We start from the raw sequence: 21,828 nt of genomic DNA, 5'->3' as shown, positions 1-21,828 counted from the left end.
AGTATGATTTTTTTTCTTATTTAAATATAAATAAAATAAATAAAAAGGAAAAAATAATGTATTTATTAATTAATATAAATTAAATAACATAAGGAAAGATAAATATTATTAAAAATTAAAATTAAAATAACAAATAAACTTATAAAAAGCCATTTATTTTAATTTAAAAAAAAAAACAATAATAAATAATAATATAAATTTAAAATTTTTATAAATAAATAAAATAAGAATGGAAGATGATTTAAATTCTTAAAACAATGCAAGATAAAATGACGATTTTTTTTAGATAGATGACAGTAGTATATCTAGTAATTAAAAAAAATAGCCATGTTTACAACCAATAAAAGCCAGCGACAATAATACAAGCAAATTCGAATAAGTAAATATTCTAAACAAAAACTAAAAAAATGAAAGTTTCGATAATTTCTAAAGCACCAAATTTGAAACAAATTTAAACTCATAATTAAAGTGTAAAAAGGATGATTTTACAGTCGAATAATCTCCATCAAAGCCGCTTTTATAACAAAAAAGAAGCCGAAGTAAATCCAAAATAAATGAATAGGAAAATTTGACTTAAAGAGAAAAATAGTTACAAGATGAACTTGATAGATAACGAAATAATGAAAAGATTTTATAAGAAAAAATACAACTTTTAGAAAAATAAACGAAATAATAAGAAAGTCTTATAAAGGAATAAGAAAATTAACGCGAAATGGCACAAAAAGCGCTCGAAGCATAATAGTTTTTGCAATCTTTCCAAATATAATAGTCTATATTAGCCTAAAAAGCCTAATAAACCTAACAAAGCTAATAAATCTAATAAAACACTATATAGTCATATTAATCTCCTAAAAATAAAAATAATTCATAAATAGAGAATATTAGGACAAATAAAAATAATAATGGCGAAGAAAACTCTGAAAAAAAACAATCTTTTAAATTACCGAAAATAAATTAATAAAAATTCCAAACAGAATATCGTCATTAAGATAAAGAAGATAATCACGAAGATTATCCTACTACAGCATAATAAAACCCAAAAAAGGTAAAAAAAATCGAACACTAAACTGATGCCAATAAAGAAGAACTTGATAAAAATTTTGAAGAGCCTGTTCCACCATTTTAAATTTCTAGAAATTAATTAATAAGAGTCGCTTCGGCTTGCCAAGAACGAAGATTTGCAGAAGATGTTGATCTTCTAGAGACTATGGGAGGAATAAAAGCATTAGAAGATGGCTTATGTACTAATTATAAAAAAGGGATTAGAGATAAATAAGAAGATATTGACGATAGAATAAAGGCTTTTGGGCATAATATGAAAGAAGTAAGTAAACCTAAGGGATTTATAGCTCTTTTTTTTTCCGCTTTAGATGATTTTACTATGAAGATATTAATTGTAGCCGCCTTTGCATCTATTGCAATTGAAGTAGGAACTGCCAAAGAAGAAAAAAGATCAACTGCCTGGATTGAAGGATTTGCTATTTTAGTTGCAGTTTGTGTTTGTGGAAGTGTAACTGCTATTAATGATTATTAAAAAGTAATTAATATATATGTATATATACATATTCAATTTTATTTTTTAGGAGAGATAATTCCAAGAACTTAATAAAGTAGCTGATGAAAGAAAAAATGTAACAGTTTTAAGAAATGGAAAAAAATAAACGCTGCATATGTCTAAAGTTCTTGTAGGAGATATTGTCGAGTTAATTGAAGGTATGGAAATTCCGGCTGATGGTATTGTTTTGGAAGCATCTGAATTAACCACAGATGAATCTGCTATGACAGGAGAAACAGGTATATATCATTATTAACATTTTAATATATAGCATTTATATATGTATATTTACATGTATTTTTATATTTTTTTTTCCAAAAATCCAAAAAAAAATAATAAAAAGATCCTGTAAAAAAATCTATATTTTCAGAATGTTTGAAAAAACGAAACCATATTATTAAAATTGGAGAAAAAAATAGTTCAGGCTCTCATGATGTCCCTTCTCCAGTTATATTATCAGGAACAAAAGTAAAAAAATAATGCAAGATAAATATAAAATAATATATATTATAAATATAGGTATTAACAGGAGATGGATAATTATTAATAACAGTAGTCGGAGACTTCTCTTGTGTAGGTAAAATATCAAAACTATTACAAACTAAAGACGCTGAAGCTACTCCACTGTAATAAAAGTTAGAATGTATTGCAAGAGATATCGGTAATTTTGGTCTAATATCATCCATAGTGATAATGTTAGTACTATTAATCCGTTTAGCGATAGAAAGAATTTAAGAAAACAGCTGGAATCATAGTGAACATTGGGCATAAATCCTATAATTTATTCTAATAGGCATAACAGTAGTAGTTGTAGCCATTCCAGAAGGTTTACCTTTAGCAGTAACCCTATCTTTGGCTTATTCAGTGAAAAAAATGCTCCGAGATAAGAATTTAGTGCGAAAATTACAAGCATGTGAGACTATGGGAGGCGCTGATTGCATTTGCTCTGACAAAACAGGCACTTTGACATAAAATAAGATGACTTTATCCACTTGGTGGAACGAAGAATTACAGGAATTTGAGAAATATAAAGACACAGTAAATATAAATGATTACATATCTGCAAACTAAAAAGATATGTAAGAACTTTTCTTTTAGTCTTGTGCGATAAACTCTTCTGCAGATTTACGTCCGGATATGAAAGGTTCCAAAACAGAAATTGCAATTTTGCAATTATTAGATAAATTCGGAGAATAATACGAAAAATGGAGAGAAAGATATGAAATATTAGCTAGATTTCCTTTCAGTTCAGCAAGAAAAAGAATGGGTGTAATCCTTAAAATGAACGGGAAACAAAGACTGCTTCAAAAAGGTGCTTCTGAATTAGTTCTAAATGCCTGCGATACATTTTTATCTAAAAAAACCGGAAAAATATAACCTATAAACGACGAATTATTAAATAAAATGAAAGTTGCTATAAAATCGATGGCTGATAATGCACTAAGAACAATAGTATTAGGCTACAAGGAGTTAAAAGGCAACGAAGATATCGAAACTAAAGACAGGCTAGGAGTTTTTGACATAGAAACTAAAGGCCTAACCCTCTTAGGCATATTTGGAATTAAAGATATTTTAAGAGAAGAAGTTCCAGGGGCAGTAAAAACATGTTAAATGGCTGGTATAAAAGTTCGTATGATTACAGGAGATAATAAGGACACAGCACGTGCTATTGCTAAAGACTGTAATATACTAACACTAGCAAAAAAAGAAAACATTCAATATTAAGTAATCGAGGGTACTGAATTTATAAGACTAACAGGGGGTGTAGTGTGTAAAGAATGCCGAACTTTCGAATGCGGATGTCCTAGGGATGCTGATGTAGCCGAAAAAGAAAAGAAAAAAGTAAGAGTTGACGTAATTAAAAATGGGGAAGTTTTCGATAAAATTTATTAGGACATTGATGTAATGGCCCGTTCAAGACCTGAAGATAAATACGCTATGGTAGTGGGACTTTTAGAAAGAAATCATGTTGTGGCAGTAACAGGTGATGGTACAAATGATGCTCCGGCTTTAAAAAGAGCGGACGTAGGCTTCGCAATGGGTATTGCAGGAACTGAAGTAGCCAGAGAGGCTGCAGCAATTATACTTTTAGACGATAATTTCAAAAGTATTGTGGCAGCTGTTATGTGGGGCAGAAATATTTACGATTGTATAAAAAAATTCTTACAATTTTAACTTACAGTTAATATTGTAGCAGTAGGAATTACATTAATAGGTGCAGCTATTTTAAAAATGGAAATACTAGTACCTATTTAAATGTTATGGTATTTATAAATTATATAATAAAAAATAAAATAAAATAATATATATAAATATAAATATAAATATATATATATAAATATTCATATATATTTATATATGTATTTTTTTATATATAATTTTTATAAAGGATTAATCTTATTATGGATACTTTTGCCTCTTTAGCATTAGCCACAGAACCTCCAACTGAAGAACTTTTACAGAGAAAACCTCACAATAGGGATGAATATATTATTTCAAAGAAAATGTTTAAGCATATTATTGGATAATCTATATTTTAATTTGCAATTTTATTAATTTTTGTCTTTAATGGTGAGAATTTTATACCTGAAAAAGGTGATAATTTTGACTAAGTAATAAAGTAAAATAAAATCAAAGAATTTAAACTTCAATGGTACTTGGCTAAATATTCTGACAATAGAAGGATTTATGTAAGATCAGGTAGAGAGAGAAGTTTAAATGGATTGTAAAAAGAATATTTATTAGTACAGGATGCTTACGATATGTATTCAAGACATTTCACATGTATTTTTAATGTCTTTGTTTGGTTATAATTATTCAATTTTATTAATGCAAGAAAATTATAGTAAAAATATAATATTTTTAAATATATATATTTATAAATAAAGAGACTAATTAAATGTGTTTGAAGGTTTAAAAAGAAATCTTATGTTTCCTGTAATTGTAGGATTTATTATATTTGCATAAGCATTAATTATTTAATTTGGAGGAAAAGCTTTTAGATTATATAAATATGGACTGACAGTTGAATAATGGTTTATGTGTGTTGGATTTGGATCTTTAAGTTTAGTTTCATCTTTTATTCTGAAATTTTTTAGTGAAGATAAATGCTTTTAATTAGGAAAAAATAAAGTTAATCCATTAGCTACTAATTCTAAAGTTCTTAGTTTGAAAGGAAATAGAGATCAATAAAGTATGAATAGAAAATATTCAGTTTTATAAGGAAATCAAATAAGATAAAGTTCATCAAGGAATAATTATAAATGAATTCAATAATATTTATATATAATTATATTTTGCTTATTTTTATTGTTTGAAAAATAATAATAATAATATATTAATAATAAGTTTTTATTATTTAGAAAATATACATTTTTTTATTCATTTATTTATAACAATTTATTATTAAAATATATAAAGTAATAAAAATGGGAAATGCAAATAATATAAACGTATTAGAAAAAGATAAAAGCGTCCTATTAGTAGGATATGAAGAATTATTAAGTAAAGAAATAGTAAATAGTTTATTTTAATAATGGAATTTGATTCCTCTCCCAGTTACATCTGCCGAAAACCTTTATTTTGCAAAAATAGATACCCGAAATACAGACTTCGGTATGTGGTGTTTGAAATTTAATGACATAAATTTCGAAAGTACTATGAGAGTAATATTAAACACAATAAAAATAAATGTTATATTAATGTGTTTTGCGAAAGATAATAAAGAAAATATCCAAAAGCTAAGATAATTTATTTTAAAATATACATGTTTCGAATAATTAAGAACTATATAAGTTGGAATAATAGGAATATAAACTAATCATAATAAATTATCAAGAGAATTGTAGCTTGATTAAGATATGCATTTACTAAATTAAATTGAAATTGACATAGGATTTAATTTATTGGATCCTAGAATAGTTAAATCAGCATTATTAATTGATACAAACTAAAAATTAGATATATAATTTAAAAAATTTATTGAAGATATAGTGGAATCAACAAAAAATTATTGAAAAAAATAAAATAAAAACATATTATAAATTTTAGTCTTTATATTATGAGTATATTCATTTTTTACCATATAATATATATATAATATTATATTTTTTAACTTATCCATTTTATTTATATACTCCATGCCTTATTTTTTTCTTTATAAAAATATTTAAATTCTTTTAAAATTTCACTTTTTCAATAATTATTCATATATTTAGGTATTTTTTACTCTTCTATAAAAAAGGCGACTACTATTAATTCCCAAAAATAAGTTAATTTTTTGTTACCAAAACAATTATATTTCCTTCCCTTTCATCTATAATATTTACAAATCTTCTGTTTTTGGTTTAATAATTGAATTTTCAATATTCTTCTATTTGATAATCTAAAATTTTTTCTTCCAGATATTATGTAGTTCAATAAAATAATTAATTAAAAATAAAGAATTATTTTCACATGTTATTATATTAATAATTATTTGATTTTTTGTTAAAAAAAATTAAAAATAGAATATTTATCATAAAATCAATGTATAATATATTTATTTTACTCTTAAATAACTACTTTTTAATTTTATAAACTATTATCTTTCTAAACAAAATATTTACTATTTTTCAACATATTAATGTCTTTGAACTTTTTTTTAACTATTGAAAACATTAAAACTTTCATCATTATTATTATTTTAGCTTTATTTTATTTTATATTTCTTTAATTAATATTGTAATATCATTATTTGACATTATTGAAAAGAAAAATGACAGCCTAAAATTTCTCTTTAAAACATAAATTTTCTAAAGTTTAATCTATAAAATACATCAAAGTAAACTATTTGCATTAAATTTTCAAAAAAATTTAACATATTTATTTTATAAATCAAAACTCTATTTTTATATTTTAGCAAAACACAATAATTTTAAAGTTTTCTTCATTTTTTAAAAAACATCTTATTTTGAATTAAAAAATAATTTTTTTTCTTTCATGAATTCTATATATTCATAAATCATTAAAATTTTAACTATTTAATTAATAAAAATTATTAGATAAAAATAATAATCAGAAAAAACAAAAGTAATTAAATATGATTTAAGTTGGCATTAAACATGTAAAAAAAAATTAATTTCTAAAATATTTTTTAATGTTGTTATAATATAAAACTATATAACAGTAATGTCTGGTATTTTTTCGTTTATTTTTTTTTAATAAAAAAAGATTTATAAATATAAGTTCATTTTTTTTATAAATTATAAATGTTATATTAATATTTTCTATAATTACTAAATTATAAGTTTTTATTTTTAATCCTAATTTCTTTTGTGATATTAAGTATTTAGTTTTCATAATTTCATATTTTAAATCCTTTTATTTTTCTTTAGTGATGTATTGTTTTAATAAAATACTTAAAATATTTTTTTATTTTTTATTATAAGAATTATTGTTTATTGTAAATTTAATTTTTCTTTACAATTACTATTTTAATATTTTAAAAAATATAATTATATATAATTTTATACATTAACTTTATAATTTTTTCTATATTTTCTAAATAAAAATAATTTTTTTGTAAAAAAAAATGAGAAAAGGAAAGCAAAAAACAAAATAATAAATAATAAATAAATAAAATATAATTTATTATAAAATTAAAACAATAAATTTTAAATATTTTAAGCTTTTATTTAATAAAATTTGATTAATTATATTTTATATATTTAAATACTAAATATCAGGTAAATTACATAATGAGATAATTTTTTTTTGCTTTAATTGTTTAACATTTTTTAAAATTACCAAGTAAAATATTTAAAAACTTTATTTTTTTATTCTAATATTATAAAAATTAATAATTTAAATAAAAACATCATTTGGCATATATTTATTTTAATATTTAAAAAAAAAATAGAAATTATTTATTTTAAACACATTATATAATAATTTACATACAATCTTTATTAAAATATCATACAATATTATTTTAAATCGAATAAAATGTAAAGTTTAATTTAAATTTTGAAAAAAATTTAAAAAAATATTAAAAGTGCATTACGATAAAATTAATAAATTGTAAAAATATTTTATAAAAGCATAGATTAATTAAAAGATCAAGAATTTTTTTTTTTTTTATATTAAAAGATAAATTTGAAAATTATATTTATATATAATTTATTAAAAAGAAAGAAACAAAAATAAATATATATAACATAAATTATATTGTAAAAATGCAACAATAATTTGCTTAATGTTATGTATGCAAGATTTAAAATGATTCTCCTATATTAAAAGGAATTATTGATACATAAAAATTATAAGGATTAGAAAATTTACAGTAAGAAAAAAAAATTATTTAAAAAAAAATATAAAAAATAAAGAAATCCAGTTTTAATTCATTTATTATGCTCTACCTATTTTAAAGAATGTTAAGTAATTGATTAACAAAATTCAAGTTAATAAGCAATAGTGTATGGTGTAGAAGGAATTTTTTAATATTGCAATTAAATGTGTGGTATTTGTTAGAAATAAATAAATTAATAATAAAGTCCATTTAAAGTAAAATGTTATTATGAAACATGTAATTTTTATGCACATTTATAATGTATATGGAATTAATAAATATAAATAAAAAATTATATAATCGAATCTAATAGTGATATTTATGTAATAGTTTGTTGCAACACACATTCTTAAAATTACAAAAATAATGTTTTTTTAAAAGACATATATGATCGTTTAAAGATAAAATATTCGAATATATTTTAATTTTATAATATGTCATAAAGAAATAATAAATAGTATTAAAACTATCAATAAGATTGGTAAAACGAAAATTTAATTAGAAAAGAAGAATTAAATTTCTCTCATTAAAATTAGTCCTATATGTATTAAGAAAATAATCCAGATTTTCAAATAAGAGAATTTATTCCTTAAAATAATATAACTAATATTCAAAGGTAAAAATCATATTAAATGTATGACTAATAATAATAATAATAATAATAATAATAATAATAATAATAATATTAATAATAATAATAATAATAATAATAATAATAGTAACCATAATAATTAATTCCTTTTTAATAAGGAAATGCTTAACAAGTTTAATAATAGTAATTTAAATTATAATTATAATAATAAATGTAATAGTAGACACATTAGTATAATTTTAACACATAATATGAAAAATAAATATTACCTCAAATAGATTCTAAAGGTTTAGAAAAATAATTTTTTATATTTTAAAAAATTATATTTATATTTTTTTAAATAAATAAGATATTAAAAAGCTTCAAAACCCTAATTTAGACATAAATCCTATTGGAATAAGCGGGGACTTTACAGAAAACATATAAATTATATAATTGAAAAAAGAGGAATTAAATAGATCAATAGTTGCAAATTCAAATAATTCTTAGTAAATAGAAAGAAATATACAAGTTAAAGGAAAGTTATAATAAAAGCAAACAGAAAAAAACAATTAAAAATAGTAAAAAAAAAATTAATAAGTATCTTAATAAGTACAAAAAGTGTAATCAATCTTATAAAACAATCAATCTGATTGTAATTTAAGCTAAACTTCTTTAGGAAACGAATTAAAGTAACAAAAAATAGAATCTATCAAATAATAAAAAAATTTAATTCCAATAAAAAATGTTGATATTCAAAATGAGGAATAAGTTAAAATAAACAGCTTATTTTAAAGAAATCTATAAACACAGTTTAATGTTTAAAAGAATGAATTAATACCTGAAAATATCAATAATGAGATAAGAAAAATTAAAAAAGGGCCTTTAATAAATTTAGAATATAAACCTTATTTTATAAAAATAATTATTGAGAAATAACAAAGAACTTTTAACAAAAGAAATATATTTGCTTTAAATAAATAATAATAAAGAATGAGAATTGAATAGTAAAGTTAAATGGGAAATAATATCGGATAAATATAAGGTAAGAAAAATAATTTTTTATAATAATAATATTGAAATAAATATGTATTTAAATACTATTTAATTGTATTTTTATATATCTTTATATTTATTTATTTATTTTATATATAAATCTAAAGGATAAATAAAGTATATGCCAAATCAAAAAATAAATGAATTATAAATGTAAAATAAAATTTAGTAAGGATCTCATATACAAAATAATTAATTATAAATAGGATAACAGTAATAATCACATTAATAATTTAAATAAAATATTTATTTACCTGAAAATTAGTTATTAAACAATGAATTCATTAAAAAAGATAAATTAGACACATAAAACAAGGCAAACATTTATTAAAATACAAATGATAAAACACAATAACTAGATAAAAAATTAATAATAAATTAATAAAACAATGAAATATTTATTACTAAAGATTAAGAAATATAAAAAATTTAATTAGGAATGTAATAAAGTTAGGACAAAAATATTTATAATATAAACTATTAGCCAAAAAAGGAAGATAATTAAATAAGTTTGAAATCTAATTAAATTAATGATCCACAATAATTAGAATAATTATAATTACAAATAAAATAAAAATAATAAATTTAATAATCTTTATAACCAAAATAATAATAATAGCAATAAAATCAATAATTTTAAACGTAGTAATTATAGTAATAACTACATTAGCAGCTTTAGCCAAGTTTTATATAATAATAGTAAACTAATTAACAACAATAAATATAATAAAATAAATAATAATTTAATTTATCTTTACATAGTTTGTAATATTAGTAAAAATAATTCTAATAACCTTAAAATATTTAAAATTAATATTCTAACCCCAAAAATATTTAACCTACAAATTTAGGTAATTAACAAAATTACTAGTAAAAATAAATATAATAATAAATAAATTATTAATAAAATAATTTAGAAATGAATTCTTATAAATTTTAAAATTTGCCTTAAGATTAATAATAATAAAATTAATCTCTTTAAAATAATTTAGATTTTCAGAACAAAAATCCTTAAATAATTTAATTTAATTAGGAAGCTATAATTGACTAAAATATTTTAGGTCCAAATTTTAATTTAATATAAAATGAGAATCAAAGTTTGATACAATAGAATTTAAAATAATAAAACGTGAACCAAATTTATAATATAAATGAAACATAACCATAAATATAAAAAAATGATACTGATTAACTTTAACCTATCTAAATCAGCGATTTGGAATAAAATAATAAAATAATATAACAGGATATTTATTAATAATAAAGGAATCAATAATTATAGTTTAATATTCAATAATAATTATTATAAGGCTAAAATAGTTAGGGAAAACAGGTATAAATGATTGAATAATCCTTGAAATAGAGTTAAAATATTAAATAATAATATGAAAAAATAAATAGTCCATAAAAATATGATGAAAATAATACTTAAATAAATAATAATAGTAATGAAATATAAGAAAATAAAAATGCTTTAAAGACACTATAAAAAAAAAAAGAAAATCCTCAAAATGAGTTAAATGTAAGTATGGAATTGAAATAATATTAAAATTTTCTCTAAAATTAAAAGCAGAATATTAAAAATGATAAGGAATAATAAATTTAAAAAAGATAATAAAATATTGAATAATATTAAGAAATATAATTTTAATAATAATAATAATTGATGAAATAATTATAATATAATTAATAATAGCAATAAAAGTTTTAATAATAATATTAGCCTTAATAAAATAAATAATATCATTAAAATTAGGCATTTTAAAATAATTAATAATAATTATCTTAATAATAATAATTAGCATTATAATAATTATTAACATAATAATAATTAGATTAATAACAATAACCATAACCATAACCATAACCATAACCATAACCATAATAATAAATAATTTTTCCATTTTAGTAATAAGAAACGAAATAATAAAATGATAAAATTGATGATAATAAATTAATTTAAAAATCTATTATTTAAAAATTTAATTAAACTTAAAAATAATAATAATCATAATAGTCATTATAAGGAATATAATTGGATAAAATACAAGATAAAAAGTAAGATAAAAAGATTTAATCTTCAAAATAGCAACTTTAAAATAAATAAGAAGAATTTTTGAAAAATGATCCCTAATTATTACAATAGATCAAACAAAGATAATAATTAAGTTAATCTTAAGATCTTAAATAATTGGAATTTTAAAAATAAGATACTAAGTAAGATTTATTGTTTAGAAGTTAATAAAATTAAATGATTTAAGGAAATAATAATTAAAATTCAATATAAGATAAACAATTGTAAAATTATTAAAGTTAATAATTGAATAATAATTAACAATTTCCTTTATAAATATAATAATAAAATTAAAATAATTTATAATAAAAAACTTAACAAGAAATAAAGTTAAATAATATAAATGAAAGCAATATTATACAATAAAATTTATCATTGAAAAATTAATAAAATAATCAACAATATTAATTTTAAAATTAATTGAATTAAGAATAGCAAGAAGTCCAAAAATAAATTTAATTATAAAAATAACAGAGCTTAAATGATTAGCCTAACTTTTATATTGAAAATGCTAATATTTAAAGTAATTAATAAACTCCTAATAATTTAAATGATTAATAGTAAAAATAAACTTAATTTTAATTACCTAATTCATATAATTAACAATAAAATAAGCTTACACATCTAAAAAATTAGTATTTATAATAATAGCAAGTATAAATATCATAATAATAATAATAAGTATAATAATAAACATAAATCTAATATTAATAATAAGCATACTTGCAATAATAATAAAATTAACTATCATAATAACCCTAATAATAAATATAAAGTTAGTAATAACTAAAATAAGAAGATGAAAATAAATAAAAAATTGATCAACAATTAAAAAAGATTTAAAGCATTAAAAAAAAAAATAAGTCCAAAAGTAATAACTAACATAAAAATAATAAAACAGTAATTAAAAATAAAAAGTTGATTATTAAAAGTAATAATAAGCACAAATTACATAATAACAGGAATAATTTCTTTAAATTTAATAAAATAAATAATTACAAATAGAAATATAATCTGAGTAATAAAAAGCATATATATAACAAACAAATACCTAACCTTTAGAAATATAGTAATAAAAAATCGAAAAAAGCTAATCAAAAAAAGAAACCTAATAAAATGAAGGATCTTAGTTATTATCAAATACCTTAGAATAAAATAAGAATTAGCAACTATAAGCAATAAAAATGAAATTAAACATAAATTCAATGTCGAAAAATCAAACATAAAATAGCAATTCTTTATTAAATTCAAGCCAAAACTAGTCCTAAACATCACAAGAGAGTTATTGGGACAATAATGAAAATGATGAATTAATATCTAGCATATAAATAAATTCACTTTTATAAAAAAGTCAAATTCAATAATAATCAGATTAACATTTTGTATTCGATTAATTAATAAAAAGAATAACTCCACATGCTTTATATACAAACGAATCATTTTAACTTTGGGATTAATTAGATAATGATTTCTTCCCTTAATTTTAACACGACTAAATATAAAATATAAGAAACTCAGAATAGCTTATTTAAGTATTAGAAAATAGTTTTTAACCAGAAACAATAAATTAAATTTAAAAAAGTTAAATTAATTTGTAAAAATCAATAATAAATTAAAGATTCAAAAATTATTAATAAGTTTTACCTTTTAAATATAATAATTATCTTACTACTTTATTTTTAAAATAAGACAATGAAGATTAATTTTTATGCATTTACAAATTAAAAAATTTAAACGAAATACAAGATATTAAAATTGAAAAATAATCGAAATTCGATATTTTTTCAAATAAAAATATTTCCGAGTATCTCCAAAAAAACTAAAATCTAGAAAATCATATTTAAAAATATATAAACTCAGAAGATTCAGAAGCAACAAACAGCCTATCTTTAATTTTAAAAAAAATCATAAAAATAGACAAAGAGACTGCCGAAAAAAGCATAATATACCAACAAAAAATAATTAACGATATAAGTGATAAAACTCAAATAGAAACTTACATCGAATATTTGAACTAAGAATTATAAAATCTTCAAAATGATTCTAAAATAGCTAATATAATTAAAAAAGTCATCCAAGAAAATTATTAACCCCAAAAGAAGGTATCAATTTAATTATTAGATAATCTTCGTCAAATATCTATTATAAAAAACTTAAAAATTGGTTTTTTGGATACCCAAAACCCTAATATTAACGAAAATGAGGATTTATCATAATAAAAAGAAGAATAAAAAAAGCAATAAGAAGAAAAGAAATAATTATTAGACAAAAAGACAGAAAAGCAATAACAAATTTAAATAAAAATAAGCCAAATTAAAAAAAAAAATCAGAAAATTCCTTCATCTAAGTAAATATAAAAAACTTCATGTTCAATATGTTTTTATAATTTCTAAAATGCAAATAATCCTTTAATCTAATGTTCTAATTGTGCAATATTTTTTCATAAAAACTGCTACGGTATACAATTTTTAGAAAATAAATTCTTTTGTACGAGATGTGATTTAAAAAAGTCTAATTAAACTTCTCCTAATAAAAATTAATTTATTTAATGCAAATTATGCACCGAAACTCACTTACCTATAGTATAAATTTAAGAAAATAATAATTCTTATTATCATTAAACTTGCCTTTTTATATTCAATTATGCTCTTTGGGACAATTAAAATATATCTTTTAGAAACAAGATAGATGATTTTCTAATATACTAGCATTTAGAAATATAAAAAGATATTCAATGTGCACTTTGCTGTTCTAAAAAAGGAAAAAAATAAATTGTTTTTGTTAAAAATAATGGGTACATCCACTTTGTGCTTATTTTAATGGATATGAAATCCAGATTAATGAATAAAATTATGAAAATTTAGAAGTTTAATTAATTGTAAGATGTTAGGAATGCTGCTAAAATGTTTAAAGAAACTATTTAGAAATATTATTTAAAAGAAAATACGAAATAAATTATAATAATATAAGAAAAAATACATAATCGTTTGAATAATATTAGACTAGAATAAGAAAAAAAAAGTAACATGAAATAAATTAAAAAGTAGAAATTAATAAAATAGAAGATAACTATAGAAAATAATATAAATAATTAACTTAAATTAAGTTTAGTATAATAGCAGAATAGGAAAATAAAGAAAAAATATAATTTTAAGAAAAGAATGAGGATAGTAGTTATATAAGTAATTGTTTGGAAAAAAAAATATGTATATATATAATTAAATATTAAAATACTAATATATATATATAGATATATATTTAAAAAAAATATACTAATATATATAAATATCATAAATATATATAGATATATATAAAGATATAAATATATATATATATATATATATATATATATATAAATTTTTTATATAAATTATATTTATTTATTTTATTAAAAAATTAAAAAGATTATGATAATAATAATGAATATTCTAAAAAAGATATTAAATTTTAATTAAGTAAATAATAAAAAATTAATGTTACATCTATTGAAAGATTTTAAAGTAATTTTTTATCTGATTCTCAATTAAAAAAATAGAAAACTAACATTTGTGATCATTAAATTATATCAAAAAGTGATAATTTTTTATAAACTTAAATATAATGTAATAATTAATTTTTTAATAATAAATCAGAAATCGAAGAATGATAATATATTTTTTTATTTATAATTAAAAAAAACTATTCAATACAAATTTTATATTATTTTACTTATAAATATATAATTATATATTAAATTTTATTAAATATATTAAAATTTATTTAATAATTTTTTTTTGAAAAAAAAACATTAAAATATAGTATTAGTTATAAATAAACATTTTATAGTTAAATTAGTAATCTATAAAAATTTAATAAATTACAAAAATAATACATATAATATATTTATCTTTATATTTAAAAAATAATATATATATAGTATATTATTATTATTAGTAAAATAAATATTGTAAAAAATATTAAATTTTTCATTATTTAAATTTCTATAACTAACGGCATTTAGGCTAAAGTTATATCAACTGGACCAAATAATCTTTTAAAAGTCAATATATCAAAAGTAGCAAGTTTAACATCTTTGATGCATTTATTACTGGCCTGCCTCGGTCAATTTTTAAGTAAATCAAGTTCCCCGAAATAATCTCCTACTCCATATTTTTAAAATAACCGGTTATTCTCCTGGGCTTCTAAATTTAAGAGACTATAATTTACCTTCTTTGATAATAAAGAAGTTATTTTCTTCTTCTCCTTCTTTATCAATTAAGCTACCCGCTTTAAAATTAACTGATTTAATTGCATCTCCAATTTTTGATGTTTCATAATCATCTATATATTTAAGAAATTTTAACTATAAAAGGAATTTTTCATAAAGTTGTCTGATTTTAGATGCTGCATCTTTTACGATATTATTAAATGTATCTCTATCGAAAACAAAGCAGAAAGATTAACTTTTAGAAGTAATAGAATCTGCCCTTATAAAATAAGGCTAAATCTCAAAAAGAGACTTCAAGCTTAATAGTTTTAAAAAAAAATAAGTTCATCTGCTTTTTGATTATTTTAAACAATCTAATTTTCATTAATCTACTATATACAAAACGTATCGGTCTTATCCTTAGATTATATCTTAGTCTACATGCATTAAATTTATTCACTTAGACTTCATCAATAATTATTTCGCTATTATTAATCTAAAGCGAAACAAATAAAAGATTATTAAGTGGAGTTGTAATTCTGGATATTTGTTCAGGTTTTTTTTATATTACTTTGAATTAAAAAACTTTTTTTAATTAAAAGTGCAAAAAGATTCAGCTAAAAAGAAAGATATGTATTTTTAAAAATAATATATTATTTTAATAGGTTTATTTAATTACAATTATCATCATAGTAGTCTTTATAATTATATATGTTTTCTTCAATTTCAAATTAAAATAATTTTATATATTATATATGCATTATTCTAATTAAATTAATATTGTATAATAAATGTATTTTATTTTATATCTTTATAAAAAATATTTAGCTATAATTATTTTATTAAATAAAAGAAAATAAAAAGTGAATATAATATATAAATATATTTATATATATATATATATATATATATATATATGCATTTTAATATTAATTAAAATAATATAATATATAAATTAATTCGAAACTATTTATTTTATTTAAAATAAAAATATATTTATATTTTATTATTTTTATTATCTTTTATTTTTTTTATTTAATATATCTTTATAATAGAATTTCAAATCATTTTTTTTTATAATTTATATAAATTTTTTTAATATTTTATAATTATATAAGAAGATTTTATTAATATTTTTAAACAAAAATATCGCTATATCTATTAATAAAATCATTCATAATTTTTATTTGTATTAATTATATAAATTAAATTTTATACTTTTTATCAGAATTTAAAAAAACTTTATTGAATTAATTAATTATTTATTATATTAATTTAGTTTTATATCAACTATTTTCCTAATAAATCCTACTTTTATATAATTTTGACCCTATCTATTATTAAACACAACTCACGTGAAATTAAAGAGTAATTTTTATTTTTTTTTCTCGAAAATTTAATAAATTACTTTAACATTATTTTAAACTAAGTATAAAAAGTTAAAGAGTTATATAAGAAATTGTAATGCTATTAACTTAGCATACTTATTTCTTCACTTTATTTTAATATTAAGAACTATAGATCATTTGAATACAACGTGTCTAGCTCAAAAAATGGTTTAATAGACTGCTATAAAAGCCGATAAAGGATGATTTACTTATGAAAAATATTGATTAAAAAATTACTAATTGAAGAGATGACAAACTGAAAATTACAGTTATTAAGCAAAGAAAAAAGAAAGATATTAATATAAAAAAGCATAATATAAATTTAAATATAGAATAGGGAGAAGTATAAAATTAATTGATGAAATGATTCAAATACATTATCTTCTATCTTATGAATCTATAATTATATATATTTCTACACAAATAAGTAACCGGTTCTTGCTTAAGTATATATAGAAGTTGAATTAGTTTTGTGCTTATTTTCTTCTTCTTGAAAAAATATATACAAAACTGCAACATAGACATTTTTTTTTTTTTTTGAAGAAGAAGAAGCTGAAAGAGGTTGATGTGAATTTTATTTGTATTTTTTTTTGTCTTTTTGTTTGTCTTTTATTTTTTGTCTATTTTATTTGTATTTTTTTTTTGTCATGCTTTTTTATTTTTAAAGATAAAATAAGAAAAATATTAATGAAAAATATAAAATGAAAATAAGCATAATTTTATTTTCTCTGCTAATTATATATTAATTTTCAAAATAAAAATTATTTAATTCCTTATGTAATAAAAATTTTAGTTACGAAATTAAACAAATACATGATTATTGTTAGAATATTCGAGTATAAGCTTAGAATTATATTTCTAAAATAATCTAGGTAGTAAACATAAATTTATTATAACCTTTATAAATGTAGATGAAAAATATTATGATAATCAAAGTCCTTTTTTTACAAATCCATAAAAAGATTAATAGGAGACGGTATATTTTTTTCAAAGGATAAAAATGGAGTAATATTAGAATGACAATGTCATTAATTTTTGATTTTGATTCCTTATATAAAGAATTTCGATAATTGAAAAGTTAACAATAATTACATTTTAACTTAAAAAGAGAAAATTAATTATAAAATATTTATTAATTGGGCTATTTTAAGAAATTACATCTAAAGTTGTTAATTGTATAATCTTTTTATAGTAATAATTTTGAAAAAAAAAACTTTACTTATATTAACTCTCTCTCATCATATTTAGTTAGCAATCTATATTGTTAATTTAAAAAATACAATTATTAATTTTTTAAAAACTTTTAAATATGAAATTGGAAGGAAAGACCTAATGAAATTATTAAGTTTTAAATAAATTAAAAAATTTATGTAATTTATTTATTAAAAAAAATTGCAAAAAACAGATTAGAAGAATAATAAAATGGATATATAATAAATGAAAGTAATTATATAAAGAAGATATTATAAATAAAATATAATTTTTATTTTGCTAGAATAGATTAGATTTCATTTATGAGGAATCATAATTTATTATTTAAAATAACAATATGGTGTGAGTAAAAATTAAAAAAAAAAAAAATTATTAGAAATATAGTATTTAAATGCAATTATAATAGAAACTTTCAGATATTATGGGTAAAAATAAAATAAGAATAAGAGAAGCAAAATTATAAAAACGAAAAATTTACAATAAAAAAATAATCCTTCTGATTATCATAAAAATTAGATGTATTAATATTGACAACATTATTTTATATATAAGAGTTAAATATAAAGAGATTGAATTAAAATACAAAAAACATAAATAGAATATGTTAAAAAATTAATATGATAAAAATTATAAATAAAAAATAGTTTTAATAACATAAAAAAAAATTATTAAAAAAAAAATATATAAAAAATAAAAAAAAATTTAAAAAAAATAAAAAAAAATTAATAATATAAATTATAAAAAATAAAAAAAAATTGTATTTGAAATAAATTAAAATACATACATATACATATACATATATTTATTTATATATTATTAGATTATATATTTATATAATTTTTTTTTGTTAAATTTTATAATTTATTAAAATTATAATTATAAATAAATAAATTTTATTTTTAATTATAATTAATAATAATATATATTTTTTTTTTTTTTAATTATTAATTTTTTTTAATATCTTTTTATATAATTTTTTTTTTTTTTTATTATTATTATTTTATTTTTATATATTAAATTATTTATATTTTAATCGATTTATATTTATAATTATTATCAATTTTTTTATGAAAATAATTTTATCCTGTAATTATATTCAATTTCTTTTTCATTAAATTCATTTATTTAATCAAAATATTTCTACATTTCGGGTTTTAAATATCCATCTAACATTTGATTTTAATTATCAATTTCATTTTTTTTTTCTTTAATATTATTTTTGAATATATTTATTTAATTTCTTAAATCATTATTTTTCTTCTAAAATTCTAGTAATTTTTTTTTATTATTTTCTATTTCTTACAAACTGCATTTTTTTTTTTCATTTTATATATATTTATAATTTATGTCTTCTTTTTCTTTATTTAAAATATCAATTTCTTCGTTAATTATTAATACATTTTCTTTTAATGTATTTTTTTATTATAATTTTTATTCGACTTAAATTAAGAATTCTTCGTTTCTTTCTTTTGAAAAGCATTATTCTAATTTAAGTTTTTCTTAATTTAGTTGATTTTCTTTTTGAATTTTATCTTTTTCATATTTATATTTTAAAATCTAATTTTCATATTATTAAATATTTTCCAATGTACTTGTATTTTAATAACTTAATGATTTTTATTCATTATTTAAATTTTCATATAATTATTTAGACTTTTTATATTATTCAAAATTTTAATTTTTAATATTTATTTAATCAATATTTTCTTGAGTTTTCCAAATTTGATTTTGAATATCGTTTATTTATTCATTATTTTATTTAATAATTAAACTATTTTGCAATTCTTGTAACTTCTAAACTTTCAATTCTTTTCTTTTAAATAATTATTAAATTATTATATATAATTTTCATTTTAATTAATATTATTTTTTTACTTGTCTTCAATATATTATTGATTATCTCCAATCTATTCCTTTATTAATTTTAGATTCTCTTATTATTATTTATTTTGAATATTAAATCATTTAAATAAATTTAATTTTATTTCTTTCTTGTTATTATTTTTTTAACAAATATTATTATTTTTAAATTTTTCTTAATAATTCTCTAAATTTTAATTTTATTTTTATAAATCGCTGAATTAAATAATTAAATATATATCTAAAAATTATTTAAATAAAAAAAGAAATATTACTTTTATAATTATTCATTTTCAGTAAAAATTTATTAATATAAGTTTTTTAAAATAACAATTTCATCATTATTGACACAATCATATTATAAAAAACTAATTTAATTTTATAATTATTAAATATTTTATAAAAAAAGTATATTTTCTTCATTATTTTAATTTTAATTTTTGATAAAACTATCATCATTTTATTCTGCTTATAATAAATTAATATGTGTTTAAATTTAAAATTCTAAATCATTTTTAATTATATTTAATTCATCATATTATATTTAAAAATATTATTCCTATTATTTAATTTCATTAAAAAACTTTAATTATTATTGATAAATGTTTTTTATATTCATATTCAAGTCCATAATTTTCAACTCTTTTTCGTTAATTTATATTATTTAATTATCTAACTCTATTTAATTATTTTTTATATTATCTTAAATGCACTCATTATCTATTTTTTAAATTATATTTTATTAGAAAGTAAATTAATTCCTTTTTTATTTATTTAAGCTTTAATATCTATATTGGTTTTATCTTTTTTAAAAAGCTATCATTATATCCAAAATATTGTTTTATCTATTTTTATGATGAATTAATGAATAACCATATTAATTATTTTCATTTAAATAACTTTCATTTTTTAATTATAGTTGTAATTTATTATTTATTATATTTGTATATTCTTATTGGCTTTTTATTTTATTTAATGATATAATTAAATTTTATATTGGCGTTTACAAAATTTATTATAGTTAAAAAAGTTAATTTTAAATAAAATAGGATGAACCAGTATTTGATATTTCCATGTTATTTAATAAAGAATTGAATTTCTTTATCAAATCATTTTTAATGTTATCAAATTAAATTTACTTTTCTAAAACATTAATATTAAATTACATATTATTATAATCTTAAAAATAAATTCCTTCTAAATTATATTCAAATAAGTTAAAATAATAATTAATATTATATTTAATATTCTACATAAGAAAATTAATTATAAAATAAAAATAAATAGATTAATAAAAAAAATTATATTATAAAATAAAAATTATTTTAATATTATATAAATACAAGATAAATAAATAAATAAATAAATAAATAAATAAATAAATATAAATTAATATATAAATAAAAATAAATGTTAATATTTCAATTATATATATAATTTTAATTTAATAATTTATTTATTTCTAATTTTATATTAAAATTATATTTTATATATTTTTTTTTTATCATTATTATTTTTCTTATTTTTTTTGACTTTTCTCTGTTATATTTGATTTTTGCTTATTATTTTATATTTTACACAATAATGTCTAATTCCTT

The 21,828-nt window shown here is 17.6% G+C and overlaps 2 protein-coding genes across 2 annotated transcripts, besides 42 other annotated features; one reads left to right on the top strand and one right to left on the bottom strand. All coding sequences in view use genetic code 6, as the record gives it.

The window, feature by feature from the left end:
* Positions 1–712: 712 nt before the first annotated feature.
* Positions 713–4,822, top strand: IMG5_055150 (hypothetical protein; the record flags this gene model as incomplete). The annotated part of the gene is made up of 6 exons (XM_004037310.1): positions 713–1,537; positions 1,584–1,794; positions 1,899–2,023; positions 2,075–3,819; positions 3,945–4,400; positions 4,444–4,822. The coding sequence occupies 6 exons, from the start codon at positions 713–715 to the stop codon at positions 4,820–4,822; spliced, it is 3,741 nt and encodes a 1,246-aa protein (XP_004037358.1).
* Positions 780–820: a microsatellite.
* Positions 3,825–3,896: a microsatellite.
* Positions 3,825–3,897: a microsatellite.
* Positions 3,843–3,897: a microsatellite.
* Positions 3,849–3,904: a microsatellite.
* Positions 3,853–3,906: a microsatellite.
* Positions 3,858–3,915: a microsatellite.
* Positions 3,860–3,912: a microsatellite.
* Positions 4,405–4,440: a microsatellite.
* A 3,702-nt stretch (positions 4,823–8,524) lies between the features above and the next one.
* Positions 8,525–8,615: a microsatellite.
* A 1,768-nt stretch (positions 8,616–10,383) lies between these two features.
* Positions 10,384–10,422: a microsatellite.
* Positions 10,423–10,878: 456 nt separating this feature from the next.
* Positions 10,879–10,952: a microsatellite.
* A 329-nt stretch (positions 10,953–11,281) lies between these two features.
* Positions 11,282–11,359: a microsatellite.
* Positions 11,350–11,395: a microsatellite.
* A 67-nt stretch (positions 11,396–11,462) lies between these two features.
* Positions 11,463–11,510: a microsatellite.
* Positions 11,511–12,249: 739 nt separating this feature from the next.
* Positions 12,250–12,302: a microsatellite.
* Positions 12,303–12,805: 503 nt separating this feature from the next.
* Positions 12,806–14,235, bottom strand: IMG5_055140 (hypothetical protein). The gene has a single exon (XM_004037309.1). The coding sequence runs from the start codon at positions 13,296–13,298 to the stop codon at positions 12,942–12,944; it is 357 nt and encodes a 118-aa protein (XP_004037357.1). The 5' UTR covers positions 13,299–14,235; the 3' UTR covers positions 12,806–12,941.
* Positions 14,236–14,820: 585 nt separating this feature from the next.
* Positions 14,821–14,939: a microsatellite.
* Positions 14,940–15,308: 369 nt separating this feature from the next.
* Positions 15,309–15,349: a microsatellite.
* A 1,287-nt stretch (positions 15,350–16,636) lies between these two features.
* Positions 16,637–16,724: a microsatellite.
* Positions 16,638–16,688: a microsatellite.
* Positions 16,725–16,765: 41 nt separating the features above from the next.
* Positions 16,766–16,807: a microsatellite.
* Positions 16,767–16,806: a microsatellite.
* A 35-nt stretch (positions 16,808–16,842) lies between the features above and the next one.
* Positions 16,843–16,907: a microsatellite.
* An 823-nt stretch (positions 16,908–17,730) lies between these two features.
* Positions 17,731–17,801: a microsatellite.
* Positions 17,742–17,805: a microsatellite.
* Positions 17,806–18,992: 1,187 nt separating this feature from the next.
* Positions 18,993–19,082: a microsatellite.
* Positions 18,993–19,105: a microsatellite.
* Positions 19,002–19,127: a microsatellite.
* Positions 19,025–19,066: a microsatellite.
* Positions 19,042–19,099: a microsatellite.
* Positions 19,043–19,124: a microsatellite.
* Positions 19,128–19,238: 111 nt separating the features above from the next.
* Positions 19,239–19,305: a microsatellite.
* Positions 19,306–19,332: 27 nt separating this feature from the next.
* Positions 19,333–19,401: a microsatellite.
* Positions 19,355–19,425: a microsatellite.
* Positions 19,426–19,982: 557 nt separating this feature from the next.
* Positions 19,983–20,033: a microsatellite.
* A 1,109-nt stretch (positions 20,034–21,142) lies between these two features.
* Positions 21,143–21,187: a microsatellite.
* A 301-nt stretch (positions 21,188–21,488) lies between these two features.
* Positions 21,489–21,553: a microsatellite.
* Positions 21,490–21,642: a microsatellite.
* Positions 21,503–21,561: a microsatellite.
* Positions 21,577–21,635: a microsatellite.
* Positions 21,581–21,667: a microsatellite.
* A 75-nt stretch (positions 21,668–21,742) lies between these two features.
* Positions 21,743–21,799: a microsatellite.
* Positions 21,800–21,828: the final 29 nt, after the last annotated feature.

Source organism: Ichthyophthirius multifiliis (assembly GCF_000220395.1).
Source record: "Ichthyophthirius multifiliis unplaced genomic scaffold scaff_1120509250191, whole genome shotgun sequence".
Lineage (NCBI taxonomy): Eukaryota > Ciliophora > Oligohymenophorea > Hymenostomatida > Ichthyophthirius > Ichthyophthirius multifiliis.
This window is presented reverse-complemented; position numbering and strand designations above follow the sequence as displayed.